The sequence below is a fragment of the Morone saxatilis genome, unplaced genomic scaffold, assembly GCF_004916995.1.
Source record: "Morone saxatilis isolate NCDOM2014 unplaced genomic scaffold, NCSU_SB_2.0 Contig2, whole genome shotgun sequence".
Classification (NCBI taxonomy): domain Eukaryota; kingdom Metazoa; phylum Chordata; class Actinopteri; family Moronidae; genus Morone; species Morone saxatilis.
Window position 1 is genome coordinate 3100615 of NW_023339762.1, and position 13065 is coordinate 3113679.

General features: G+C 40.8%; 1 protein-coding gene across 1 annotated transcript in view; it reads left to right on the forward strand.

The window, feature by feature from the left end:
- The window catches only part of mical2b (microtubule associated monooxygenase, calponin and LIM domain containing 2b), a gene marked incomplete at its 5' end in the record, with an annotated part of 44304 nt that overhangs the window by 20676 nt on the left and 10563 nt on the right, over positions 1-13065 (forward strand). Inside the window, 9 exon segments of the mRNA XM_035664908.1 lie at positions 4672-4851; positions 5008-5283; positions 5389-5511; positions 6649-7137; positions 7984-8085; positions 8242-8334; positions 9765-9951; positions 10215-10288; positions 11255-11330. Of these exon segments, the coding sequence (XP_035520801.1) occupies positions 4672-4851; positions 5008-5283; positions 5389-5511; positions 6649-7137; positions 7984-8085; positions 8242-8334; positions 9765-9951; positions 10215-10288; positions 11255-11330 (1600 nt within the window).

Here is a 13065-nt window from a genome sequence, read left to right on the forward strand (position 1 = left end):
GCAACATAGTTTCACAGGTCGAGGTCGAAAGAGTCGGTTCTGATTAGATGAGTTAAAGCTTAAAAACCCAAAAAAAAACCCCAAAAGGGAAAAGATCAAGGGCACTGTTTGCTAAATGCGTGATGCACGGCCTATCTAAATCCATCTAGAACACAAAAAGCCGTCAATCAGCACGGCGATTAGAGGGAATTCAGTAATGTCGCACATCACTTCACATTAACATTAATAGAACCTTTACAACTAAATTATACAATCTTAGTGCCTCATTGTTCATTGAACACACTGAACTTACACAATTCAAAGTCTGAAGCGCGTGATATCAGCTGGTTAATCTCGCCCTGTTGTCTTACTGCTCACAGACCTGGACAAGAACTGGAAGACACCGGATTTCTGACCGACTGATACATAAGACGGCTCAACACTCAGTAGTGAGCACATCTCTCTACGGTGACCAATCTCAGTGACTCCTCTGTTGTGACCTATCACAGTAAGTAAAGTTCTCATCACAGTGACCCAGCCTCATCTTGTGACCACTCACAGTGTATCCTCTGATGGGTGACCACTCTCAGATCTGCCAACTACCGTCTTATATTGAGTATGACGGCAACTCTACAGAGATAAAGTCTCAGCAGTTGTAATCTCATGAGACTTACTCTTGTTCGAGAGATCGTCATACAGTCTTCTAGATTACCTCTGATATGATGACTCATTCCCACTCCACTCTCCTGCGTTGAATCCCTCTCCCTCTTTCTCTGGATGGCACACTCGTCATCCATGCGCGCGCGCTACTCCTCCTGTTGTCTCGCTGACCGCACATTCTCGAAGCATGCTGAGTTTTGCTCCTCAGTGTTCACGGATGACCAAACGTTGATCAATCGGCATACCTCTGTGCATGGTGAAGTGAAGACGGGACTAGCTGATACACTGCGAGAACCATCTGCGATTAGGTGTGACCCACTTCCCCTCAGATAACATCTCAGTGATATCCTCTGTTGGTGACCACTACTCATTAGGCACAACCTCAGTCTTGGGCTTGCCAAGTTTTGAAGGAGCATACAGTTCCTCAACTCGGCTAATAGATTGAGTATGCACGCACAGCAACGCGAGTAAATCATGCTCACGTGGGTCAAGTCCCTCACACGACGTATAGCCTTGATACCACCTCACGAGAGGGAGAGCTCTATCCTCCTGTTGGTGTGAACCGCACACTCTCAGTGTATCCCTCTAACATGTTTGGTGAACTTAACTTTTTTTTGACGCACCAATGAGACCTCCCCCATCTTGATTCATCGATTCTTTTACATTACTTCAGTACAACATCATGGATTGTATTCCTCTGTTGTTGTACTCCTTCTAATTTCAGTGTATCATTCCATCCTGATTGGTGACCACTTGTTCTCTATGCAAACTGCAACGAGTTGTTTGCACACTGTAGATAGTTTGCACACTCACCAGAACGAATCAGCTGACTCTAGAGTGCCTTGAGCTGACTCATCAGCTCATTAAAGGCACATACATGTACATAGTCGAATATAAAACTTATTTTTATATTCGTCTCATGAATGAGAATAAATATAACTTGCGATTCAAGTCCTCCAAATTGTGGACACACCTCGGTATCAGACGCGCTGCATTTACTTAACTGAAGTTATAAAATTAATGCCAATACATGGGTCAGTGCAGCCACCTTGGACGGAGCGAAGCTACAGACCGCAAGTGTCGCCCTGATTTACCTGTACTCTTGGAGTATCTTCTAAATGAAAAATGGGAGGAGTTAACCTTTAAAGTTACACTTCCTTACGGTTGTTTTATGCAGGTTTACGTTTAAAAGTCTTAGATTAAATAATACTTTTAAGACCATCAACTACAGTACACAACATAGGGACATTAAATAGTAGTATGATTGAGTTTATTTGCGTTCAGTCTGGCCCGGCTAGGACATTAAGACGCTACTAATTCTACTGAGTATGAGGTTGAAGTGTAATTCTTTATTAATAAATAGTTAGTTTTGCAGTGTGGGAACATTCTTTCAAGATAAAGAGAACTATGTTAACACACTACCATTATAAACATCTAAAGTTTATTAATGAGTTTGTACAAGCAGTTTTGCCGCTTTGTGCCTGGCGAACCAGTAGTTGAGCGTGGCATATGAAGTATTCTATGAAATTTTTCGTAATGATGAGTCATTTCCACTCAGACCAGTGAAGTGAATTACACCACAAAGAACAATCTACTTGTGCGTACCTATTTCAGCGTTCGCTTTCAGTTAACTTGACACTCCGACAGCAACAAGCACACGCTAGGTGGCTTTATCTGTGTGATGATAGTTATGTCTGTTGTATGTAGTGTGTGTCTGTTGAGTGTGTGAGAGGATATGAGAGAGAGGATTTAATCTATATAACCTGCTGTCAGTAAGCAATTGATATGTTTGGCTGAGCGTAATATTCTGAAAGCGTTCGGCTTCCTCACAAAACTGTTATAAGGAGTGTGAGTATAAGAGTGTTTTTGTAAGAATTATCAGTAGGTATGCATGGTGCCACGGGCTGCTGCTGTGAGCGTCAGATACATACATACATAAATATACATATTTATTCCCGCATTGTCACCGACATCCACTGGAAAGTCATCTCACCTGCATCGAGTATCACTGAAACATTAAAGTAAATGACAGTTTAAATTAACCAAGTGTGGCAGGTGCCCGCCCCAAGCAACATCCAAACAGGAATCTAGTATACAAAACATGGGAATGTAGCCTAGAAAATCAATCCAACATACAGTATGCAGGTCCAGACAGATCAAATAGTTGTATTTTTTTTAGGTGTCAATATAGGAGGAAGGGCCTCATGTGGAAAGGGTATTAGCCACACACGATTTCATATTATTAACTTACTAAACCAAGTAGCTCTTTATGATGAAGGATGAAATGCTTATCTAATGTGAAGTTAGAAAACACTTTGATATGGGTGAGTAGAATTCAGTCTATTATGTGCAACTGGGTATTATTAGCTTCTAGATTAACTGACTGACTTATGTTCACCCTGGATACGGATCACACAACACGCAGATGAATTTGCTCTGGCTAGAGATGACGTTGAGCGTTTATGGTTTGGTTATGTGTGAGTAACATTCTGAAAGTGAGCTAAGCAATGGTTTTATTATCTTTATTACAGGTAGTTAGCAGGTACACAATTGCAATACTGAGGGTATAGGTCTATGTAACAGGCTGCTGATAAAGAGAAACTAGTCTAGACTGTGCCCCAATTGAAGTACCAAATAAATGCAATAAGTACAATCTCACAGGGATTCCAGTATCTCATTTAGTTACAGTACGTAGCAGCATTGGGAGATAAAGAAAAAATGTTTACCTTTAATGATGCTTCGTAGAAAAGTTATATGTTATTGGTTATTGTACATTTTGGATAGATTAATATTGCCTATAATGTATGAATCGTTAGTGTAAAGCCTTTAAAGTAAAGTGAGTTTTCTGAACGATTGTTGGCGTCAAGATTAGCTGCACCATTACGAATTTAAGTATATAACTAGTAATTGGAGACTAAAAAGTGAAATAAAGCATGTGTATTCTGGACCTACAAGGTTCAATTGTCTCTCTATACGGACGGCAATTATGGCTTAAACTAATGACTCCTGTGTCTCTTTCTTAACTAATATGATAGCAGCACGAGGTACAAAATAACACTTTGACTGTGTCTCAGACACAGCATAATGGGCAGGGGTGATCCGGTGTCGGGACACGAAACCGGAGTTGAGCCGTAGGGCTGTTCCTGTTTTTCTGAGTATATTAATAGCCATGGTTAATACGTGGTCGCAATGAGTGGCAACTCTGCCATGTTGCCAAGGAGTCTGTGTTTTTTTTGGCGAAATCCCTTGTTCCCCTAAATCGATAAAGCCACAAGACGAAATGTGGCTGGATCCGGTCTCCGAGAAACTTGAAGGGGTATTTTGAAGGAGCTTTCAACTAACAGTGGGCGAATGGTGAGTCTAAAGGCGGAAGATGCAAGGACGACAATAGAGCCACGGGTGGGGCAAGAGTGACTTGTGGCATCCCGGTTTCACAGCCAGCCGATCTGATGAAATCAGAACTTAAAATTTGCAGCCTCTCCTTTGGAGAAAAAAACTATGTATTTGCGACCTTTCTTTTCCCAATGCAAAATGCAAATATTCATTCCCAAAGCAGCGGGGTCAAACACCAGATTTCTTCTCGACCCCGGAAACTCTGCTCTGCAGCGGCTCTAATTGAAAGCCTTTCAGCCGTAGACATGATGATTTGTGCTTCGATACAGACTTTTGTGCTGTCACCACATATCAATATTACTATTTGTACTCACCCCAATTGCCCACCTCTTCTATGAACAACTGGGTCCCCCTCCGTAGTATCGTTGAGGCGTTAAGTGAAGGCTTCTGCACATACACAACTAGTATTTAATATTACTAATTTACTGCCACTCTATGACACGTATTCTGTTGCCAACTTGTTAATACTGTATTTTATTTCCAAAGCATGTGAAAATGATATTTGGATCATCTGAGACATTTCCTCTCCTTGAAAATTTCCCTTTCTTTTCTTTCCCTTCTCCTTTCCTTTCTCCTTTCCTTTCTCCTTTCCTTTTTCCTTTCCTTTTCCTATTTCCTTTCCTTTCCTCCTTACGTCAGCCTGATGAGGACCCATCCGATCCATCCCTTTCTCCTCCTCTGTCTCCTTCCACCACCCCACTTCCTCTCTCAGAGGAGGAGGAGGATGAGGATGAGGAGGAGAGAGATAATCCCCGCTTTGCAAAGCCCAAGGACGTCCCCCCTCCTCCTCTTCTGCCTCCCTCTCGCCCCAAGTGGCAGGTACGCCTCCCTCTGACCACTGAATGTGATTGGATGGGTTTCATTTACACATTACAAATAAGAACGCCATAAATGTGTAACATTTGTGGAACTACTACAAACCCCATACACTCTTGTTTCCTCTTGCTCCTCCTCGTCTCTTCTTCTTGTTTTCAGCCTTCCATCTACCTTCGCTTACTGGAGAATCCCAGTGAGGTGGCTCAGCAAACCAGTTTCCTCTATTCCCCCAAATCGCCTCCCCCTCAGAGCGGCTTCAGTCGCTCTCCTTCACCCTCGCACTCTAAGAGTCCACTAAGTTCTCCGCGCTCACGGAGCCCTAATGTTACTGAACATTACTACCCAGGACGCACCTCTCCTGACATGTCAACCAGTCATTTCTCTGCTTCAGATATTGATCACTCCTCTGAGAGGTCAGAGGGGTCAATGCAGCAGGTGAATGCCAGTTCTGCACAATATTTTCCACCACAACTTTTATAAAAAAAATATAATTTTTACATGCTCTGTTACAATTTCCGCCACCACCTGCTGTCCATGCAGAGACTGTCTACTAGAGAGTTTACTGGGAGGAGTATAAAGGAGAGAGCTGTCCTCCTTTCCTCTCTGTTTCCTGGGTCCAACAAACCTCCCCCTGCTCCTCGTTCTCCTCTTCCTGAGTCACAGGTTGTGTATTGCACCAACCATATTGCTCGACTAATAACATTTAGTTGCATGTTCATGATAACCATGTGCATCTTAGACATTTACAGTTTGAGTATATGGCAGTTGCTGAGCTGCTGTTTTCTTTGGTGGGTCAGAGTCTTCAGGTTTATTATATAATATAATCATATTGATTAAACTGGTATCCTGGAGGTTCAGGTCTGAATTCCACATTTCCACAAATTTTAGTGTCAGGATTTGACCAGGCTACGGAAGCCCTGAGAGGCTAGGGAGAATGAACAAAAAGCTGTTTTAAACGTAATTGTTTTCCCTCCCGTATTTATGAGTTAAGAGCAGACAAAAATCTTTTGTCTTCAAAAAATTGTAAACTATACTTTTACTCTTATTTAGAACTTAGAGCAGTGGTGCACATTAGCCTCTAGGGGCCAAAATGATTATTACAACAATAAAATTATCCTGACAAAAACAAAAACACCAGCCAAAATCTTTTACCTTTTCCCATGGCAAACAATATTTGCCACCTGTTTGATGAAAGAAAATATTATCCTGGGAACACTAAACCAAACAGTTTAGACTTAACCACTTTTTTTCTCACTTGCTGCTTAGGTATTCCATACATGGCGAATTTGAGCTTGTAGATATTATAGGTTTTGAATATTGGTTAAAGGGCAATTTGCATGATGTTGGTGGCGAATAAAAGCCCTGGAAACATATTACAGTACGTTTTCATCAATGAATAAGCAATAGTTGAATGTTGGAAAAAAAAATTGAAATATGTGTCAAGAAACTTTGACAAAGACAGAAATATCTCATCTGAAATAGCCAAAACTGTAATAACTCTAGATAGAGAATATTTAGATAGAAAACTTGTAGAACTCTAGCAGACATAAGAAGGAACTAAATTGATAAAATAGGATTTCAGGGCCTTTAATTGTATCTGTCAGCATTCACTAACACATTTTTTGATTAACTTTAAATTAGTTTGCTTTTGCTTCAAAAGGGAACATTTCTACAATCTCCTTGACTTGTCTCTGTGAAATTCTCTTCAGGCAGCTTTTGATTTGGTGAAGATATTTTCCATCCAGTCTCATGCTTCTGTTCTGCTCAGTCTTTAATTTCTGTTTGACTCTTCTTCTGTAGGTGGAACGTTCTACCTCTTCCCCTCCTTCCTTGTCCCCTCCTCCTCCTCCTTCTCCTTCTGCCTCTGTATCTAAAGGCTCAACTGTCTACCCTGTAGTCCACCCTGTCCCTGACCCCACCGCCCAGGCTGGTTTCTCCTCTGTCCCCCTGTACGCTGCTGGACACAAGGACAGGATACAGAAAGACCCCTCTACTCCCGCCTCTTACACTGACTCTGAAAAAACAGATCAAATCTCTTCTCTTCATGTTGATTCCTTCACACGCAACAACAAAACACCTGCTGCCCTTCCTTCAGCTTGCTCTGATGAGAACCACACGTTCTCCTCTGCTTTCTCTGACACTAACTGTGTAAATGGACACAGCAGCTCATCTTCTCATCCAGTCTCTTCACTGCACAAGGATAACAATGAGCGTGAGCAGGAGAAGGTCCACAAAACTGCTCAGGAGACATTTGATGATAGGAAATTAGCTGACAATGATCACATGAAGGTAACAGTTTCCTCGTGCGTATCAGTAGCCTGCCTGAAGACAGCCAGCTAGTCCAGCACTAAAAACCTGCAGATCTCAAGTGAAAGTATCCTACTGGAAAATATTCCCAAATTAGTGCTTTCTTAAAGGAGATTTTTTTTTTTACCAATTTTAAGATCATAATTACGAAAAATTAAAAATAAAAAATTTTGTTATTGTGTCTTGCATACAAATAGGCCTTTTTTTCAAATGATCCTTAAAAGTATACTAATTACTTGGACGTTCTTGTCTGTGGACAAGATTAGGACTAATTAAATTGGGACTAATTTAAAAAAAAACAAAAAACGTCTTACCTTCTTTTCTGGGCTTTTGAGACAACGTTGGCTAACTTTAAGACATCAAACTAACCAAATAACTCCAGAATTTTATACAGCCAACCTTAAACTTCAGAATTCATATGCATTATTCCTGTGTCCGAAGACACTGGCTCTGCTCTAACCCAAGGCTACAGACTCATTTCTGTTCTGAGTTTCTGATACCAATGGGATGTAAAAGGTTGAAATTCTGGTATGTAGTGTTGCTAGAATAGAAGTTTCATTTGGCTGTTAAAACTCAATTTGATGTCTTAATGTCACATTAATATAATCACAGCTCAGATTATCCATGCAGAAACATCACATTTCGAATTTTGATTGTATTCACATATTTCTGATTCTACCTGAGGAAAAGGGTTGAGTTAGATTAAACACAGAAAACCCATAGCGAAGAATTAAGCATGCAAGGATTCTTAGACATTTTTGTCTCTGACATACAGTATATGAACTGTGTATCATTGTACAAGTGATCTTCATTCTGGTGTTCATTTAGTGCAAAGGGAGCTGCGCTCTTCAGACCCCTAGAAGAATCACTCAAAAGTCAATTGTTCGCTCTGAGAGTTGTCCAACTGGAGCTCCTAGTTACATTAAAGAGGTACTAGTCAATACCTCAGTTTGAATGCAGTTGCATAAATGCTTTTTCACCTGTCTCCTTCCTGTCTCCTTCCTAACTCCTGTCTGTGCTTTCCACTTCCTTCCTTTTCCTCCCTTCCAACCGTCTGTGCCTGTGTTTCCCTGATGTTAACATTAGCGTACAGTTGGGAAGGTATCATCAGCCATAGATGCTAAAGCTCAGATACTGGCCGTCCTCTATGAGACAGACCACAGGCCCAATGCCACACCGGTAAGCTGCATGTGGATGTTGCAGACACAAATCTAACCCAGATTTCATGGATTTAATGGAATTTTAATACAGTTTACATCTTAAACTAACAGCATTATTAAAGAGGTGTCATTACGGAGTGTGTTGATTTCAACTATATGACTTTAAGATTTAAAGCACAAAAGAAAAACAGATTGTTTTTGTGCAGATAATCTGCCTTTTTCAGGCTCTAGTTCCCTGGCCACGGAAGGCTCCTAAGGCTAAAGGGGTAATTGGGTTCTGCTTTGTCTTCATGAGGGCAAACCAAAAGAGCCGCTAGTATGTTTGCAACAGTGCTAGATGGTTTCACACCACAGAGACATGAAATAAAGCTTCTGAGGACTGACTGCATATGCATATATATTATATAGCTTGTATTCATATACATTTGCATGCAGGCATTATCAGCTTAAAGTCACGTTTAACTGCTGTTTGGCCTTCAACTGCCTGCCGGTTTGAAAAAGCTTTGTTAGCTACAGTGTAGCTGGAAGAGACTAGATGATGATTAGCTTGATGCTCACTGTAGCGTTGTGGATGTAATCACATCATTTGAACTGGAGTCTAATGCCTGTCACAATTTTGCTTGATCTCTGAAGAGAATTTACATTATTGTTGGGTTCTAGTGACATGACATTGGATGGTGATAACCTAAAAAGTGGCTTCATTTAAGTAAAAGTAAACTAGCAGTCTTAGCATTTAGTCGTATTCAAATTCCACCTTTGAGATATTGAGGTTTATTGCACATACAGAATTTTCGAGTCGGTTTTCTTCATTTTACTTGCTGACATAAGATTTTGATATTGTTAATTCTACATTTAGACTTTGGGAGTGGACTTAAGGCTTGTGGCCTAAATGAATAGATTAAATTTGCCAATACATTTTTTATATCTATGCTATTTGCTTTCTTGCCGAGGGTTAGATGGGAAGATTGATACCCCTTACGTCTGTACCGTAAATATGAAGTTGCAGCCAGCAAATGATTAGCTTAGCTTAGCATTAAGACTGGAAACGGGAAAACGGCTACCTTAGCTCTGTACAAAAGAGTTATGCCCTGGAATTATTACAGACACAAGAGTAACATAACATTGAAAACATTTACATATTTGCTTTATGGTACACCGGCAAGCCTGTTGTTTTTGCTGTAATTCAACTGGAAACACCACTTTTTTCACATTAATAGAATTCACATTCAATCATTTAAAAATAATATTTCTTGTCATTCTTCACGGATTGTATTGCAACCAAACATTTTCTATGACGGGTACAACTGCTTTTAACAGTTCACCATGTCACTGCTGGAACACAACCGTTTTTGCAGGCATCTCTCGAAAATAATCAACAACTCTAAAAGACTTATCTCGAAGGCCGCATGTAACATTTATATAAACTTGTCCTGGTCTTCTTCCTCTCAGTGTGTGGTACGTAAGGACCTCCCTCCCGGGCTTGGCGGCAGTGATATCTGCCACTTCTGCACCAAGCGGGTGTACGTGATGGAAAGACTGAGCGCAGAGGGCTACTTCTTCCACCGCGAGTGTTTCCGATGTGATGTCTGCAACTGCACCCTCCGTCTGGGAGGGCACACCTTCGACTCGCAGGAGGGTACGCTTAATTCATAGTAACTATGGATGCTTTCACCAGAGAGTGACTTTAAAACATATAGGTGTTTATGTTCTGCAGATGTTGTTTGACAACATCTTACACAAAAATATTATATGGATGATGTCTCACTTTATTTTCTAGTTTTTCAGAGGTTTAGATGAATCATTCAATTCTTGGAAATGTTAAGTGTCAATGTGTCAGTTTAAGGAGATTAGTTATTATTTATAAGAGTGGATTTGTGATTTTTGTGTGCTTCTTTACAGCAAAGTTCTACTGCAAGATGCATTATGCCCAGCGTCAGTCCAGCAGTCACGTGGGGAGGTTCAGAAGGAGAATGGTAAGGAAGACAGCAGTGGTTACATAAAAAAACTAGCTAGAAATAAATTTTAGGTGTGTTTGCTGCCCGCTGAGGAGCTGAAGCAAAAAAGAAATGTTGGCAAATTTCTTGAGGTGCAAATGGGACTAAGCTATATGCTATGCTAGGTATGTTATTGTCCTAGAAACCAATCCACAAACTGAAACTGAATCCTTAATAATGCTTCCTCTTTGCCCCACGGCTCACAAGTTTCATTCTGTAAGACTAAAACACTTGGTGGCGCTATTGGTGACTTGTTTGAATATGTGTGTCAAGTATGATTTCTTTAATGATCACAGAATCATGGTTATTCAAATTCATGTTTTGAGTTGAATTCAAAATGACGGAAGCCTAGTCAGGCAGAAAAGCCACTTGTTCAAGACCGAGCTGTATATAATGTAAATTTTGTGATGGAATCAAATGTTGACTCACTGCAACTGTATTGTTTTTGGTGTCTAGTAAGCCCATGAGGGTTGGGCCCCTTGTGTGCATGACATAAAAATAAATCAAATCAATAAATCAAATTATGTACAAATGTAAATATTGGCAAATATAGTATGTACCCAGTTTGGTGAGAATTGGATACAATATGGAGGATCAGCAGATATTGGGGAAATCCAATGCAGCTATTTATGTGAAAACATCAGATCATTACCAAGAATCATAGCACGGGAGTCATAATCTCAGACATGAATTTGATGTAGTTTTTGTGTGCGACGCTCCAACAGTGTGGAAATAGTTGCACACCAAAAAAGTGACAGAAGAGTAAAAATAAGTATGCAGGATTACGATAGTTGTACTTAGCAACTTTCCTGCAAATACTCTTTCGACTTGGCTTAATTTATCTTTTAGTCTAGGACTTAATTAGTTCCCTTGTTCCTTTGTTGTGTAATAGAAGGTTATGTTGTATTTCATCATTTTCCTCCTGTGTATCTTAAACTTATGTAGGAAGACCATGTCTTACCCTCGTCGTTGGACGGTGGGACCTACTCGGCGATGGGCAGCGTCCAGATCCAGCCCCCAGGTACTCTGGTTTCCTTGCTTAGGCGAGGCCTGAGCTGGCCGAGGCGTGCTAGCCGGGCTGTGTGTGTGTTGCCTCGACGGCTGTTTGGAAGTGTGTGTGAGTCTGTCACAGCTGTGGGGTCCCACTTCAGGAGCTACTCACATGACTATGTGTCCCTGTATGAGCTGCTGAGCCTGGGCTGTCCTCTGCTCTGCATGATGCACGAGGTGCTGGGACAGATCTGCCAGGAGCCCCAGCTGGCCCAGCAGCAGCCCATCGGCCACCAGCTCACATAGGAAGGCGAGTAACAAGGGGCTTGTCTGGGCCAGGTGACCCGATAGGAGCCCAGATGGATTTGTGCTCTTGTACTGCACATAATGGATGAATCAGGGGTTCATAAGTGTAATAATTGTGCAACCAAATCCAAACTGTATTTCTTATATTTCCAGTGTCCATTATCATTTTAGTTTAGTGTTTTTCAGAGTCAAAAGTGTATTAAGCAACATAAACAGTTGCTATAAAAGTGCTTCACTTGATTAGCTTCTGCTGTTTGTATTCAGTGCCTGGTGTGAGTTTTGCCTGCAGTTACAGTGGACAGCACAACAAAATGAGCAATTTTGAGCAATTTGTCATACAGGTACTCTGACTATAATGTGTATTGAAGTATTAAATGGTACATGCTGAGCTGACTTCAGGGGTGATGCATAAATATAATGCGGCTGCCCTTGTGAATACCCGGCTCTGTTGGAAATGAGCTCAGATCTCCTGGTATGTGTTTGTTGACTGTCAGGGTCTCCTGGTCTTGCATCTCTGACTCACATGGGCTTGTTCCAGGCTTCTGAAACTGTAGCCATCCCCTGAAGGTGATAATAATTACATTCATATCACACAACTGTCACCAGATGATCTGCAACAGAGATCAATGTTGAGATCTTGGTGGTCAGTTTGTAACATTTTCCACCTTCATGAAATCTGTCCCAGTCATTTGATTCTGATCCAGTGATCTTGTCCGGCTCAGAACAACCAATTAGACTCCTATTCTGCACTCCAGACAGGCTTAAAGTGTCTGGAAGAATCAGTTTTGATAATGTACCAAGGACATTTAATTGTAGGAGGAGAGTAACCTGGAACATGCCCTCTGACTCTAACCTTGAAGCCATCTGGGCAGTGTGGTGTTCTTTCAGTGAACTAGAATGATGTCAGAGTAATGCACATGGTTTCTGACATCACACCGACTCTGCATATTGCCTGCTGTACCTTAACTCTGCACCACAGAGATGTGCAATGGAAATGCCAAAACAGTATTATTATTATTTCATAGCATAATTTTCAGGAAACCCTTTTGTCATTAGAATAACATTTTTTGTAGAAGGTGTTAATATTTCGCTTTGATATGTAATTTGTTGAAGATAATTGACTGATTTATATATGACTGATTTATGACTAAATATATTTAGGGCTCATTGTTTATGGTCGCCCCTCTTCCCCCCCAGTAACTAATTTGAGTTTTTCCTCATTTTGATTTGTGCTACCAAAAGGGTTTTTGAGTTCTGCCTGTCAGAAGAAGACCCATAAATACTTTTACAATTTCAAACTGTTTCGATCTATGTCTTTTTATTTTTGGATGAAAATCAGTCCGAACCAAAACAATGAGCCTTATCTATAATCGTTCCAGGCAGTGGTGGACATGTTTGCTTTAAACAAGCAGAATCCACAGAAGACTGTATATTCCTGACTCAGTGAAAATATTTCACTT